General features: G+C 35.4%; 1 protein-coding gene across 2 annotated transcripts in view; it reads right to left on the reverse strand.

Moving 5' to 3' along the window:
• Nucleotides 1-17,001, reverse strand: part of NUDCD1 (NudC domain containing 1) — an 88,051-nt gene that overhangs the window by 37,152 nt on the left and 33,898 nt on the right. For both annotated transcript variants that reach the window (XM_055287067.2, XM_055287068.1), the window contains exons 4-6: nt 15,413-15,593; nt 11,828-12,010; nt 1,638-1,842 (exon numbers count right to left, since the gene is read on the reverse strand). In XM_055287067.2, the coding sequence (XP_055143042.1) occupies nt 1,638-1,842; nt 11,828-12,010; nt 15,413-15,593 (569 nt within the window). The remainder of the gene's footprint in view (nt 1-1,637; nt 1,843-11,827; nt 12,011-15,412; nt 15,594-17,001) is intronic.

Consider the following 17,001-nt stretch of genomic DNA (forward strand, 5'->3'; position numbering starts at 1 on the left):
CTCTAGTTTTAATTTTCCTAATGTCTAATGATAATTACCTTTTGATGTGCTTACTAGCTGTTCATATATCTTCTATTGTGACATGCCTATTCAAATAATTTGACCATTTAAAAAAATTGGCTTCTTTTTATTATGAATTTGTAAGGCTTCCTTATACACTAAGAATGAAAGTCCTTTGTTTAAGATGAGTACTGTGAATATTTTTTCCCAGTTCATGGCTTACCTTTTTGTTTTCTTAATGGTATCTTTAGAAGAACAAAAATTTTTAATTTTGATATGCAGAAAACGCCTGTTTTGATGAAGTCTAACTTATGTATTTCTTTCTTTTTTGAGATGTAGTTTCGCTCTTATTGCCCAGGCTGGAAAGCAATGGCCCAGTCTCGGCAACCTCCGCCTCCTGGATTCAAGCAATTCTCCTGTCTCAGCCTACCAAGTAGCTGGGATTGCAGGCACCTGCCACCACGCCCAGCTAATTTTTGTGTTTTTAGTTGAGATGGGGTTTCACCATGTTGGTCAGGCTGGTCCCGAACTCCTGACCTCAGGCAATCCACCTGCCTCAGCCTCCCAAAGTGCTGGGATTACAGGCATGAGCCACTGTGCCTGGCCACTTATGTATTTCTTTTATGGCTGTGTCCTGAACACACAATTCACAAAAGAAATATACATGGAGAATTTACATAAGAAAAAATTACTACAATTTACAAAGAAATATTAATTATTCCACTTTTAGAAATTTATCTTTCATATATATTTCTACACATGTGAAATAATATGTATATAAACAGAAGTTACTGAAAACAACCTAAATTAACACAATAGAGGATTAATTGTCTAAAATGATGGTGCAGTTGATAGAATAAAATACCGTGATGTCATAAAAGAGAATTTAATAATTTTTATATATTCATTATGGAAAGATCCCTAAGATTTATCACTGCAAGTGAACAAAAGCAAGATGTATAATTGTGTAAAGTATGTGTTAAAATCTTTTTTGTTGTTGTTAGAGACAGGGTTTTCTCTTTTTGCCTAGGCTGGTCACAAACTCCTGGCCTCAAGCAATCCTCCTACCTCGTCATCCCAAATGTTGGGATTACAGGCGTGAGCCACTGCAGCTAGCCGCCAAAAGTAGTTTTCCTTAAAGAAAAGGAAAAAGTATGTGTGATCCTTGAATGTACGTAAAATGAAACAACACTGATTGTGAGGAGTGGGAGGATGGGTGACCCATAGGCTTGTGGTGGAGGCAGACTTCTCACTCTATATCCTTTTGTATATTTAAAATTTTAAAGAATGGAAATATATTATCAAGCCAGCAAACTAAAGTTAAAAAAATTATTTCTATTAAAAAGTTTGACAAAGTGCAATTTAAAATAGTAATTTTTACCTATGATTATTATTGTATCCAGAGCAGGTAAAACAAAGCACTACCATATTCTCCAAGTGACAGCTAGGCTGCTATCTTTAATTTCAACTAGAAATAGGCTCTTTGACACAGTAATTCTATTTTTAATATATCTTAAGAAAAGTAACCAGCAATACAGACAGAACTATTGTATTAATCTCTGATGTAACCACTGTGGAAAGAGTAAAAAGAAAAGAAAAAAAGATAATAGAATATTAAAGTAAAATTATAAAAATACCTATTACTCTCTTTAATTATCCATGTACTGCTTTCATGATCAATAGATGAATAGAGTTTTCCTTCTAAAAACTGGTGATCCTTCAGTACAATGTTGATGTGATCAGGCAAAAACTGTATTTGAATGTCCTCCTTAGTACTGTCTTCTGGAAGCCGCATCGTTACCGTCAAATCATCTTCAGTCTGTTGCCAGTAATACAGAGGTTCTATTGGGAAAAGAAAAATGCATCATGTAATAAAAAATTAGAGAAAGCATACACACACACAAAACCTATCTGAAAGAATTTTAGTATATTTACTAGTGATTATCTCACAAAATGTAATTATAAACAAACATGCACAGATCTCTTTGAGGAATTTTCACTCAAAGATTTGCAGCAATTAACATGAAATTTTCCCCTTCCAGACTTACCTAATGCTTGAGGAGATAGAGCACTCATAAAATACTGATAGCAATCCTTTATCCTCATTTCTTCCCTCTCTCCCTCCCTTCATCCCTCTTTCACTCCTTCTTTCCTTTAAACACACACACACAGTGAATCCCTAGTTCAAAAGAACACAAAATATGTTATTCAGAAAAGCTAGCAAAGCAGTTACATAATAATATCTCAATGGATAGCTTCTGCCAGATAATGGGAATGGGAGGATGTGCAAAATCACATGCACTTTTAGTATACATTAAAGGCCATACTACCCCAACCCTTCCTGTGCATACATCACAGTACAGCCAGGTCCTCTCCACTCCACTTCTAAGCAGATCTCCAGGCATTAAAAGCACCTTGCCCAGATTGGCAGCCTGAACTGCCCCACCTTTCCTATGCATATATCTGGTGTAGGGGGGCCCTCTCTGCTTCACATCCAGGCAGACTTTCAGGCATTCAAAGCACCTGTTTGCCTGTTTCAAAAGCCTGAGTTAACCTACATCTCCTGTGCAGAGATTTTCATACAGAGGGGCCCTCTCTGCTCCATGCCTAGGCAGAGCTCCAGGTACGTGGAGCTTTCCTAGATTAGGAGTTCATGCCATCCCCCGAACCCTGTCCCGAGAACTTGGGGCTGGGAGGGTTTCTCAGCTCCACATTTAGGCATGCCTGTGGGCATTTAGTGGCTGCCAGGTGGATTCTCCCTCAGCGCTGGTGCCCACACCTGCCACTGGGGGATCTGTAGGCAGATCTGCCCAGTCTCGTCCTGCCCATCTTGGCCCCCACTCCCCAGGGCTGAGCAGGGAGCTCAGACAACTGTGCAATCCAAGAATCAGCCCATTGCCTGAGGCAACAGAGAGTTCTCCCAATAAACAAGGATTAAGTATATACCCTGCTGCACTGGCTGCAATTGGCTGTTACTAACAAGCACCATCTACTGGCTTTTAGGTTAAACTGCATAGCCCAATATACAACCTGCCAACAGAACCATGTAGGGCTATGGAAGCAAAGCCTAAAGACCCTATTCAGCATTCTTTACAGTCACACCCCCTAGAGAGGGAAAGAGAAAGAAAACAAACAAACAAACAAACATAATATTGTAAGGAAAGAAAGAAAAAGAAAAAATCCTACCTGCACAAAAATATTATAAAAATTTGAAGTGCCAGGATCTCTAGATAAGAAACCAGAAAATCAAACACCACATGTTCTCACTTATAAGTGGGAGTTGAACAATGAGAACACAAGGATACAGGGAGGGGAACATCACACACCGGGGTTGTCGGGGGGTGGGGGCTACAGGAGGGATAGCATTAGGAGAAATACCTAATGTAGATGACGGGTTGGTGAGTGCAGCAAATCACTATGGCACGTGTATACCTATGTAACAAACCTGCACGTTCTGCACATGTATCCCAGAACTTAAAGTTTAATAAAAAAATTCAAAAAAAAAAAAAAAAAAGAAACTAGTGCAAGAATTCTGGCACCATAGAAAAATCTGAATGTAGTGACACGACAAAAAATATCATTAGTTCTCTAGAAATGGTCCTTAACCAAAATAGACACTCAGAAATAAGACACAAAGAATTCAAAGCATGGATTGCAAGGAAGCTCAACAAGATCTAAGACAAGGTTGAAAATCAATATAAAGAAACTTCTAAAACAATCCAAGAAACGAAGGAAGAGATAAACATCTTTAAAAGAAATCAATACAAACTTCTGGAATTGAAAAACTCACTTATGGAATTTCCAAATACAATTGAAAGCTTTGTCAACAGACTGGACCGAGCAGAAGAAAGAATTCCAGAACCTGAAGGCCAGTCTTTCAAACTAGTCCAGCTAGACAAAAATAAAGAAAAAAGAATTTAAAAAAAATGAACAAAGTTTCTGAGAAATATGAAATTATGTAAAGTAACCAACCCTACGAACTACTGGCATTCCTGAGAAGAAACACTAAACAAACTGAAAAACATATTTGAGGGAATAATTCAGAAAATTTCCCTAATCCTGCTAGAGAGGTAGACATTCAGGTATAAGAAATCCAGAGAATCCCTGAAAAATACTATACAAAATGAAGATCACCAAGGCATACAGCACTAGACTGTCCAAGCTCAACACTAAAGAAAAAACCTTAAAGGCACCTAGAGAAAAGAGATTACATAGGGGAACCTCATTAGGCTAACAGCAGACTTCCCAGCAGAAACCTCACAAACCAGGAGAGATTGAGGGCCTATTTGCAGAATTTTTAAAGAAATTCCACCTAAGAATTTCATATCCCACTAAACTAAGCTTCATAAGTGAAAGAGAAACAAAATATTTTCCAGGCAAGCAAGCACTAAGAGAATTAGTTACCACTATACCAGCCTTAACAAGAGATCTTTAAGGAAGTTCTAAACAGGGAAACAAAAGAACAGTATCTGCTACCACAAAAACACAAGGACAGAGCTACAGTCCCTGTAAAGCAACTATACAATAGAAACTACAAAGCAATCAGTAACAACTTCATGATAGAATCAAAACTTCACATAACAATATTAACCTTAAATGTAAATGATCAAAACATCCCACGTGAAAGGCACAGAGTGGAAAGCTGGATTTAAAACAAAAACAAAAACAAAAACAAAAAAAACAAGGCCCATTTGCATTCTACAAGAGACCCATCTGACACACAATGACACCCACAGGCTCAAAGTAAAGGGCTGGAAAAAAACTTGCTATGCAAATGGAAAACAAAAAGGGCAGGAGTCACAATTCTTACATCAGATAAAATAGACTTTAAACCAACAAAGGTAAAAAAGGACAAAGGGCATTACATAATAATAAAGGGTTCAATTCAATGAGAAGACTGAACTATCCCAAATATCTATGTGCTCAACACTGGAGCACCCTGATACATAAAAACAAGTACTTCTAGACCTATGGAAAGACTTAGCCACAAGACAATAGTGGGGAACTTCAACATACCACTCACAGCGTCACACAGATCATCAAGGTAGAAAACTAAAGAAAAAAATTAAGGACTTAAATTTGACACTTAACCTAACAGACATCTACAGAATACCCCACCCATCAACCACAGAATATAAATCCTACTCATCTGCACACAGAACATACTCCAAGATCACTCACACGCTCAGCCATAAAGCAAGTCTCAATAAATTATAAAAAATGAAATCATACCAATCATACTGTAAGATGACAGTGGAATAAAAATAGAAATCAATACCAAGAAGATCTCTCAAAAACCACACAGTATCATGGAAATTATCTGGGATGCAGCAAAAGCAGTGTTAAGAGGAAAGTGCTATGTATCTACCTCAAAAAGTAAGAAAAGTCTCAAATTAATTATCTAATATCACACCCAGAAGAACAAGAAAAAAAAAAACAAATTAACACCAAAGCTAGCAAAAGAAAAGACATAACTAAAATCAAAGCAGAACTGAATGAAATTGAGACTCAAATATGCAAACAATGAATCCATGAAACCAAAAGTTGGTTTTTTTTTGAAAGGATAAACAAGATCAATAGGCTGTTAGCTAGATTAACAAAAAGAGAGAAGATGCAAATAAACACAATCAGAAATGAAAAGGTAACATTACAACCAATTCCACAGAAATACAAAAAAAAAAAACCCAGAGACTATTATGAACCCCTGCATCACACAAAATCCAGAGAAAATGGATAAATTCCTAGAAACACAATCTCCCAAGATTGAATCAGAAAGAAACTGAAACCTTGAACAGACCAATATCAAGTTCCAAAATTCAATCAGTAATAAAAAAATCTATCAACCAAAGAAAGCCCTGGACAGATGGATTCACATCCGAATTCTACTAGACATACAAGGAAAAGCCGGTACCAATTCTACTGAAACTATTCCAAAAAAATCGAGGAAGAGGAACTCCCTCCCTAACTCACTCTATGAAGGCAGCATCACCTTGATACCAAAACCTGGCAAAGACATACACACAAAATAAAAACGACAGGCCAATATCCCTGATGAACATAGATGTAAAAATCTTCATCAAAATACTGGCAAGCTGAATCCAACAGCACAACAAAAATTTAATTGACTATGATCAAGTAAGCTTCATTCCTGGGGATGCAAGGTTAGTTTAACATATGCAAATCAGTAAATGTGATTCACTACATAAACAGAATTAAAAACGAAAATCATATGATCACCTCAACAGATGAAGAACAAGTGTTCAGTAAAATCCAACATCCCTTCACTATACAAATCCTTAAGAAACTAGGCATCAAAGGAACATACTTCAAAATAACAAGAGCCATCTATGACAAACTCACAGCCAACATCATACTGAACAGGCAAAAACGAAGCATTCCTCTTGAGAACTGAAACAAGACAAGGATGCTTACTCTTACTGCTCCTATTCAACATAGTTCCGGAAGTACTAACCAGAGCAATCAGGCAAAAGAAATAAATAAAAGGTATCCAATTAGGAAAAGTCAAACTTTGCAGATGATATAATTCTATACCTAGAAAACCCTAAATATTCCACCAAAAGCCTCCTGGAACTGACAAATGGCTTCAGTAAAGTTTCGGAATACAAAATCAATGTATGAAAATCAGTAGCATTTCTACAAACCAATAATGTTCAAGCTGAGAGCCAAATCAAGAACACAATCCCATTTACTGTAGTTGCTAATAATAATAATAATAATAATAAAATACCTAGGAATTCATCTAACAAGGAGGTGAAAGATCTCTACAAGGAGAATTACAAAGCACTGCTGAAAGAAATAACAGATGACACAGACAACTGGAAAGACATTCCAAGCTAATGGGTCGGAAGAATCAATATCATTAAAATGTCCATACTGCTCAAAACAAACTACAGATTAAATGCTATTCCTATCAAACTACCAATGTCATTTTTCACAGAACTAGAAAACACTATTCTAAAATTCATATGGATCCAAAAAAGAGCCCGAATAGCCAAAGCCATCCTAAGCAAAAAGAACAAAGCCAGAGGCATCACACTAACTGACTTCAGAGTATACTACAGGGCTACAGTAACCAAAAAAAGTACAAAAACAGATACACAGACCAGTGGACCAAGAAATAAAGCCACACACCTATACCCATCTGATAATCTTTCATAAAGGCGGCAAAAACAAGCAATAGGGAAAGGAGTCCCTATTCAATAAGGGTGCTGGGATAGTTGGCTAGCCATATGCAGAAAAATGAAACTGGTCCCCTACCTCTCACCGTATACAAAAATTAACTCAAGATGAACTGAAGATTTAAATGTAAGACCTCAAACTGTAAGAATCTTAGAAGAAAACCTAGGCAACACCATTGTGGACACTGGCCTTGAGAATGAATTATGATTAAGTACTCAAAAGGAATTTCAACAACAAAAAAATTGACAAATGGTCCCTAATTAAAGAGTTCCTCCACAGCAAAAGAAACTATGAGTAAACAAACTATAGAATCAGAGAAAATATTTGTTAACTATGCACCCAACAAAAGTCTAATATCAAGGCTCTATAAGGAACTTAAACAACTGAACAAGCAAAAAACAAATAACTCCATTAAAAAATGGGCAAAAGACATGAACAGCACTTCGCAAAACAAGACATACAAATGACCAACAAACATAAAAAAATACTCCACATCACTAATCATTAGCACTAATTATCAGAGATTTGCACTTGCAAATCAAAACTACAAGCAGAGTATCATCTCACACCAGTCAGAATGGCTATTAATAAAAAGTCAAAAAACAACACATGCTGATAAGGCTGTGGAGAAAAGGGAATGCTGATACACTATTGGTGGGAATGTCAATTAATTCAGGCCCTGTGGAAAGCAGTTTGGAGATTTCTCAAAGAACTTACAACAGAACTACAATTCAACCCAGTAATCTCAATAGTGGGTATATACACAAAAAATAAATAAATAAATATTTTTTTTTGCCATAGACACATGTGCTAGTATGTTCATCACAGCACTATTCACCACAGTAAAGACATGGAATCAACATAGGTGCCCATCAACAGTGGACTGAATAAAAACAATGTGGCACACATACACCATGAAATACTACACAGCCAGGTAAAAGAACAAAATCATGTCCTTTGCAGCAACATGAATGCAGCAAGTGGCCATTATCCTATGCAGATTAGTGCAGGAACAGAAAACCGAATACCACATGATCTCACTTATAAGTGTGAGCTAAAGACTGGGTACTACCACATGATCTCACTTATAAGTGTGAGCTAAAGACTGGGTACTCATGGACATAAAGACGGCAACAACACACGATAGGGACTACTAGAGGGGGTAGAAAGGGTTGAAAAAGTAACTGTTGGGTACTATGCTCAGTACCTGCATGACAGGATCAATCGTACCCCAAATCTAAGCACCATGCAATACACCCAGGTAAAACAACACTGACATGTACCCGCTGAATCTAAAATAAAGATTGAAATTTTAAAAAAGTATTAATTAATGAAAGGCCATGGATGTAGACTAAAGGTAAAGTCACATTTTTTTAATCACGTATACATTGTTGAATGTATACAAACACCTAAATAATTTTCTCAATTATTGGTTGCTTTGAGTACCTTTCTATGCCTTTAGAAATTGTGTTTCAGGTCTTTAAAAACATATGTTATTAAAATGCCAAATAGCCAATAGGTAATACCAGTCTTCTTGAAGTTAACAGAAAAGGAAACCAGTATATATATTAATATTCAGAAAGTATTACACATGCCCATCAATGACCAAACTACCCATAATTTTTAAAAATTACAACACTTTTTCTTTATTACTGTGAAAATCCTATGACAAAATAAACAATGAATTTGGAGGGAACTCAAGATATAGCATGAGATGTCATCAAGAAAAACAATACCTGTGGTAGTGATTTAAATACATGATGCGAGGCCGGGCGCGGTGGCTCACGCTTGTAATCCCAGCACTTTGAGAGGCCGAGGCGGGCGGATCACGAGGTCAGGAGATCGAGACCACGGTGAAACCCCACTACTAAAAATACAAAAAATTAGCCGGGCGTGGTGGCAGGCGCCTGTAGTCCCAGCTACTCAGAGAGGCTGAGGCAGGAGAATGGCGTGAACCCGGGAGGTGGAGCTTGCAGTGAGCCGAGATCGTGCCACCGCACTCCAGCCTGGGTGACAGAGCGAGACTCCGTCTCCAAAAAAAAAAAAAAAAACATGATGTGTCCCACTTAGGCTTCAATCTGTCTTGGAACTACATGGTTCTAAGTTATCTGGGCAGAATGGTTCCAAAGATTAAGGCATTCCTTCTATTCCCTCGAAATTGCTTACCAAAGGAATTCTAAAGACACACGATCTACAGAAATAAATAGCTATTCTGGCTAAGCTTTGGATGAGGTTAGCATTACAATTAGACAGAATAGTAACATTTATTCAGGAAAGGATCTTAGAGATAATCTAACAAAAAACGAATCCCATATGAGGAAACCAAGGTGTTAAAAGTCTAAAGAAAAGGCCTACTAAGTGCACAAGTTTTTGTATTCAGAGGTGCATATATTTATAAACCTGTGAAAAATATTTTTCAATTATATATTACATTAATATTCATTTTTTAAAGCATCCCAAAATAGTAAACCTAGGTTGCTCTGCTTATAGAGTAGCCATTCTTTTATTTCTTTACTTTCTTAATCAACGTGCTTTCACTTAAAAATAAAAAGGTAAAACTAATGTTTTAAAGGCAAGGACTTCATGTCTAAAACACCAAAAGCAATGGCAACAAAAGCCAAAATTGACAAATGGGATCTAATTAAACTAAAGAGCTTCTGCACAGCAAAAGAAACTAACATCAGAGTGAACAGGCAACCTACAAAATGGGAGAAAATTTTCACAACCTACTCATCTGACAAAGGGCTAATATCCAGAATCTACAATGAATTCAAACAAATTTACAAGAAAAAAACAAACAACCCTATCAAAAAGTGGGCGAAGGACATGAACAGACACTTCTCAAAAGAAGATATTTATGCAGCCAAAAAACACATGCAAAAATGCTCATCATCACTGGCCATCAGAGAAATGCAAATCAAAACCACAATGAGATACCATCTCACACCAGTTAGAATGGCCATCTTTCAAAAGTCAGGAAACAACAGGCGCTGGAGAGGATGTGGAGAAATAGGAACACTTTTACACTGTTGGTGGGACTGTAAACTAGTTCAACCATTGTGGAAGTCAGTGTGGCGATTCCTCAGGGATCTAGAACTAGAAATACCATTTGACCCAGCCATCCCATTACTGGGTATATACCCAAAGGATTATAAATCACGCTGCTATAAAGACACATGTACACATATGTTTATTGTGGCACTATTCACAATAGCAAAGACTTGGGACCAACCCAAATGTCCAACAACAATAGACTGGATTAAGAAACTGTGGCACATATACACCATGGAATACTATGCAGCCATAAAAAATGATGAGTTCATGTCCTCTGTAGGGACATGGATGATACTGGAAATCATCATTCTCAGTAAACTACCGCAAGGTCAAAAAACCGAACACCACATGTTCTCACTCATAGGTGGGAATTGAACAATGAGAACACATGGACACAGGAAGGGGAACATCACACTCCGGAGACTGTTGTGGGGTGGGGGGAGGGGGGAGGGATAGCATTAGCAGATATACCTAATGCTAAATGACGAGTTAATGGGTGCAGCACACCAACATGGCACATGGATACGTATGTAACAAACCTGCACATTGTGCACATGTACCCTAAAACTTAAAGTACAATAACAAAAAAAAATAACTTGTTTAAAAAGGCAAATTCAAAGAATAATATGCAGAATTGTTAAATATTATAAAAATCTCTGTTAAGTAAAATATACTATTCTCTGGCTAAGAACATCAGAAATACGAACAGTAATTATTACAGAGGAATGTTCTCTTGAATAGCTTTAAAAGAATGTCTGTTCTTTATATACAAATATAAATTTCTTCTGAAATTTCTTGTTAGTCTTTTTTGCTTTTTTTGAGACAGTCTCGCTGTCGCCCAAGCTGGAGTGCAGTGGCACAATCTTGGCTCACAACAACCTCTGCCTCCTGGGTTCACATGATTCTCCTGCCTCAGCCTCCCAAGAAGCCGGCACTACAGGCACCCGCCACCACACCTGGATTTTTTTTTGTATTTTTAGTAGAGATGGGGTTTCATCGTGTTAGCCAGGATGGTCTCGATCTCCTTGACCTTGTGATCCGCCCACCTAGGCCTCCCAAAGTGCTGGGATTACAGGCGTGAGCTGCCGTGCCTGGCCAGTCTTTTCATGCTAAAACATAACCTTCATTCACTCATTCAACACTGATAAAATTATGTGATTCTGCCCTCAAGGAACTTACTTTCAGTTTAGTATAAAAGGTAAGAACAGGTACGTTAGCTTAACTTATTTTTAAAAATTAATAACTTCAATATTACACTATTAATACCATCAATACTAATAGCAAATAGACATTTATTTGATAACTATTTATTAAGCACCTAATCAAGGAAGCTAATAAATGATTTTTTTAAAAAACATTTTTGGTAATAACAAAATGATCAAATTAAACCAGTTCATTCACACTATTAAGGTGGTATACCTTATAAAAGACTTCTGGAAAATATATGAGAAAATAAAGAAAAAATTATGCATCTATCTTGCCCTTGTAGAACTATTAACCTAACTGGGAAAACAAAAGACATAAATATATGTTTATGCAAATACAAATAAGCTCTATTAAGAATAAAAATTACCTTTGATTTTCTCTGACATGTCTTCATCCATATTTTCTTCAAGATCTTGACAAGCCTGAACAAATGTGAAAGACTTGTAGGATACAATCATTAGACCATTTCCATCGGGCTCAATAGCAGCATAATGTGGCACTGACTTTCCACGGAGAATATCACGCTTAATAATTTCATATTTTTTATTATCTGTAAGAAAGAGTATTTTAGAACAAAACATTACAAATAAAAACTATTATCAAAACATTCTGATATTTAAAAATTGATTTTAATTATAATTAAATAATTTTAATGTATTATTAAAAGGTACACTATTAAGAGTCTTTTCATAAGGATAAACAATTTACAACCTAATTTTCTGTAAATAAGTCCCTATTTTAAAATACTGGGTCTGGTGAAATTTGTTCCTGATTGTCCTGTCCAATGTGGTAGTCACTGGCCAAAAGTGTCTACTTAAAATTAAGTAAAATTTGAATTCCTCAGTCACACTAGCCACATTTTAATTGCTCAATAGCCACACATGACTAGTAGCTACTGCAGTGAATGGTACACATATAAAACATGTCCATCTTGGAGAAATCTCTTATTAGACAGCAGTGCCCCAGAACTCCAACATGACTGGCTTACTTGGAATAACAGCCTCTGTATGACCTACCTTTCCTTGACTAAAGCCTGTCTGCCTTCTCAGCAGGTATGTGATAAGTTTCTTCTGAAAAGTGACAAATTAAGGACAAGGGGAAACATGCAGTGTGGACTATTTTTCTGCCTGCTCTAACTCCTGATAAGGGGCATTTTAACAATGAAATAAATTTATAGCAGAAATGATTTTTTTTACACACTCAAGACATTTATCTATATGCTTATAATTAAACATAAATTAGTGCTACTTTTAAGATATAAACAACTGTATTCCAAAAGTTTCTGACAAATTAAACTTATTTTCCTATAAAGACAGTAATTTTTTGCTTTAAAAAGTACTCAAACATTTTAGCTGACTCCATACTTTTACCTATACTGTTACTCTTCAAAGTGGGTTATACTTGTAGGCTTCATACTGAGTAGTCAAAAATCACAACTCAATGTTATATTATTATGAGTTTTAACATAATAATACCATCTGTTCTAAAATATCTCATTGTTTTTACTCAAAATCCTCACCTACATTCACACATTAAATTCACACGTATTTAAGAACAGGCTTGTAATTTAATGAATGAACAAAACTCCTACACTTCCCCTATAGATACATGCAGGGCCAAAAGTCCTACTTGACTTTAAAGATCCAAACACAGACATTACATATTTATAGGGTGGCTTTTCCCAACATGCATGGGACAGAAAGAATAGGAAGTCTCAAAAACTGGATTCCATGGTTAAATATGTGGAGAAATGCTAGGTTAAAATTAAATGTAAATTGTTTTTTGTTTGTTTGAGACAAGATTTTGCCCTGTTGCCCAAGCTAAAATGCAGTGGCACGATCACATCTCACTGTAGCCTCAAACTCCCAGGCTCAAGAAATCCTCCTGAGTAGCTGGAACTCTAGGTGCACACCACCATGTTGAGCTAATGTTTTTGTAATTTTTGTAGAGACAGTGGCTCACTATGTTGCCCAGACTGGTCTCAAACTCCTGGGCTCAAGTGATCCTCCTGCTTTGACTCCCAAAGTGCTGAGATTAGAGCCTTTGCATCTAACCTAAATTTTTTTTACTCACAATTTTTAGAAACTTTAATATGCTTAATGTGTAATGGAGCTATTTTATGTCCACATTTTCAAACTTATCTGACCATAAATATAATTTATGAAATGTTTCATTCAAAATAGTTTACAAAAAATACTGTTCTGTTAACTAAAAAGAAAAAGAAAAAAAACCAATCATATTAGTAATAGTCTGGGAGAGAAGGAACAAGATATAAAAGAAAGATAAAGGGAACAATAAAGAGAATTAATGATAACTACAATCTTGGGAGAAAAAAGGTTAGTCTCAATGTATCTGTCCAGTTGAGGCAAAGAAATGAAGACAAAGGTGATGGAGAAGATAGAGCTGGAGCAGAGCACTGCTATGTTCTGAGGCAATTTGATGAGTTACCACAGATTGAGAAAAAGATGTTACAGAACCAAGTGTCTTGGAGAAAGGAGGAGGAATATGCATGACAATGTCTCCTGTAAGATTTTGAATTATGTACCTTAAAAAAATTAAGGCTTCCATTATCTGAAGCAGGAGTTCTGCAAACGAGGACCCTTGAGCCAAAGCTGAATCTAGGCCTATTTTTGTATTGCCTGTGAGCTAAGCATGAATTTTATATTTTTAAATTGTTAAAATAGTAATATTTAAAGAATAATATTTAAATATATGTCAAAAAACATAAAATTCAAATTTCAATGTCCATAAAGCATGACTGGAACACAACTATACTCATTCATTTATATATTGTCTATGGCTGCTTTTGCACTGTATCGGCATACTCGGATAGCTGTGACATAGATCTTATGGTTACCAACTGGGATTTCAAAAAAGTTTTCTAATATCTAATTTAAAGTTTAAAGTTACTGTGTTCCTCCAGAGATAAAACTACAACACCAAAAAGAACTAATAAATTATATTGAATACTTCAAAGAACAAATCTAGGAGACTTATTCAGTTTATTTATAAACTATTTTGAGATATCTATTAGATAGATAAGACAGATAGCTGTTTTAGAATAAAAGGCAAAACCCTCTTAGGAAACAAATACTAATAGTCTTTATTGAATTGAAAACTAGCAGCTATGGTAAAGAAATATTTTTCTACAGAGATGAATGATAATTTAATTTATATTAACTTACTCATAAATGAGTCAGCTAATAAAAACTACTGAGAAAAAGAGCATAGAGTCATTATGGAAACAAGCACTCTCAGTACTCAACTATAGTTGAAAAGAAAACACTCAATGAGTCAGCAGGAACTAAGCAAAGGCAAAGAGATTTCTTAATACCTTAAAGAAATCCTAATTAATACATGAGATTGTAATTTTTAATGTCAAGTTAGAAGCTTGACAGACAGCTTCAAACACACCAAAGCTCAGGACTATTCTAAACATGGGAGCACATTTGGTCAGAAAAAGTAACAGTTTTCCTAAATGTAGAAACAAATAATGAAGTTCAATTAGATTTAAAAGAAATCATACCTGTAATTTAATGAAATAAAGACATTCATTTCCAAGTAAGTATTTATATTTATTTACACTTAAATTATACTATAATTTATTAATTTACATTTAGTTTTAGGTATAAATTTTTGTGTATCACATATATATATGCACATATTTTTGTATATATTAAAAATATACCTGTTAAATTATTCAAAACATATAACAATATCTTCTTTTATATAAAAGGCATAATTGGCTGTGGATGCACACTGTAATTTTTTTTCTATAAAATACATCTGAGGAAAAACTATCTATACATATTCATTCCACCAGTAGTGGCAGGTGCCAGAATTGTAACACAATGCCCAAGAAAGAGCAAACAGTATATACAGGGAGAGTTTGCGTTTCAAAATCTACTAAATAATGCCAACCAGTAGAGAGAGATTCAGACTTTTGTTTTACCTTTATTTTTCTTACTGATAGTGACCCACTCCAGAGAAACATAGAAACCACTTCCTTTCATATCCAATTCCTCTTTCTCTATTCGAAGAAGGAGGGTAGCTATAGAATGTTCTTCAGCATTTAGCAATGAGATACTGTGAATTATAATAAAGGGGTCCCCAAGTTCTTCATTAAACATAATCTACAAAACAAAATTACATACACAAAAAAGTGTACATAATTACATGAACACAGATAGCACAGAGGGAATACATAGTATTCTGATGATTCAACAGTTATTTTGGATACTATTTATTACAAGAAATTTAAAAATAAAAAGGCCTTTACATAAAGACTGCAAGTTTAGATAATGTTCCCTGAGGACAGAACTTTTAAGAAAATATTTATTTGTATAAAAAAAAAACTGATCATTAGTCTTGGCTACCTTGCTTCTTCTGTTTCTAGATATTGTATATGAGTGTGCATGTGTGTATGCCTTTTTCCTGTTTTTTGTTTGTTTGTTTATTCTCTGGAAGTTTACAAAGGCAAGAGTCAAAAACATTGAAGAATAAATCACCAAAACATGTTTTTTCTCAAAAACAAAAGAGCCTATTAGCATTTAAGAATAAGCTAACAAACTCTATTTAAAATATAATCCTAAAGTGTTTTTTGAAAAGCAAAAAAGCATCATGTAAAAACATACAAAATCTTATCTAAGCATCATACAGAAACACACAAAATCTTACCAAATTCTTTCTTATACCACAAACAAAAGATCTCAACAACTATTACATTTTTAAGAGTAAATACAAAATAGAGAAGGTTTTAAGGCTGCTTCCTAAACAAGATTTCCAGATAAGATATGGACAGTTGAGAAAAAGCCTAACTGAAAAAAAGGTAGCTTTAAAAAACAAAAACAAAAAACAAAAAACAAAACCTGTACCTGGAATCCCCACATATCTACTCCTACTTGAAAACCTTACAAAGAAAAATGTGCTTTAATGTCATCAACTTCCCTACATATTTGAACATCTGCCAAAATCATTCAAGTAGTGGGCCTTCAGAATCCATTCTTAAGATTTCCATAAACAGAAAAAGCAAAAGCTTAAAAAAAAATCCTTAAATTTTCAAAACAGAGATGACAGATGAAGGCAGGTTTTTATTGGTTGATTGGGTTTTGCTTTTGTTTGGGGAATAGTGGAAACAAAAGGGAAGAACAGAAAATGACAAGTTTCGGCAGGAACAAGTAGCTAGTTTATTGTCTCTTTTTTCTTTCCAGTATGAGTGAAAGGAACTGGAATGAAAGCAAAAGAGTAGATGGCGTACTTTTAAAAATTATTAGGCTGAAGTTTCTAGTTTTCTGAACAAGCCCAGCATCTAAACTGTGATACCGTTGATACACAGCACTTCCATGGTATTAGAGGCAACACATTTGGAAAGCAAGCTGTCTCCTTTAATTTCTCTTTTTAAACTTCAGTAATCACCACCACTACCACCACCCTTGGCTCCCTTACCCCCCACCATGCTCCGTAATCACTTCTACTTTTAGCTTCTCTGTTATATTAATTACCCTAAAGTCCTAAAACCCTCCTGAATTGTTTCTTAAAGTG

This window comes from Symphalangus syndactylus, chromosome 7 (genome assembly GCF_028878055.3).
Source record: "Symphalangus syndactylus isolate Jambi chromosome 7, NHGRI_mSymSyn1-v2.1_pri, whole genome shotgun sequence".
Taxonomy (NCBI): domain Eukaryota; kingdom Metazoa; phylum Chordata; class Mammalia; order Primates; family Hylobatidae; genus Symphalangus; species Symphalangus syndactylus.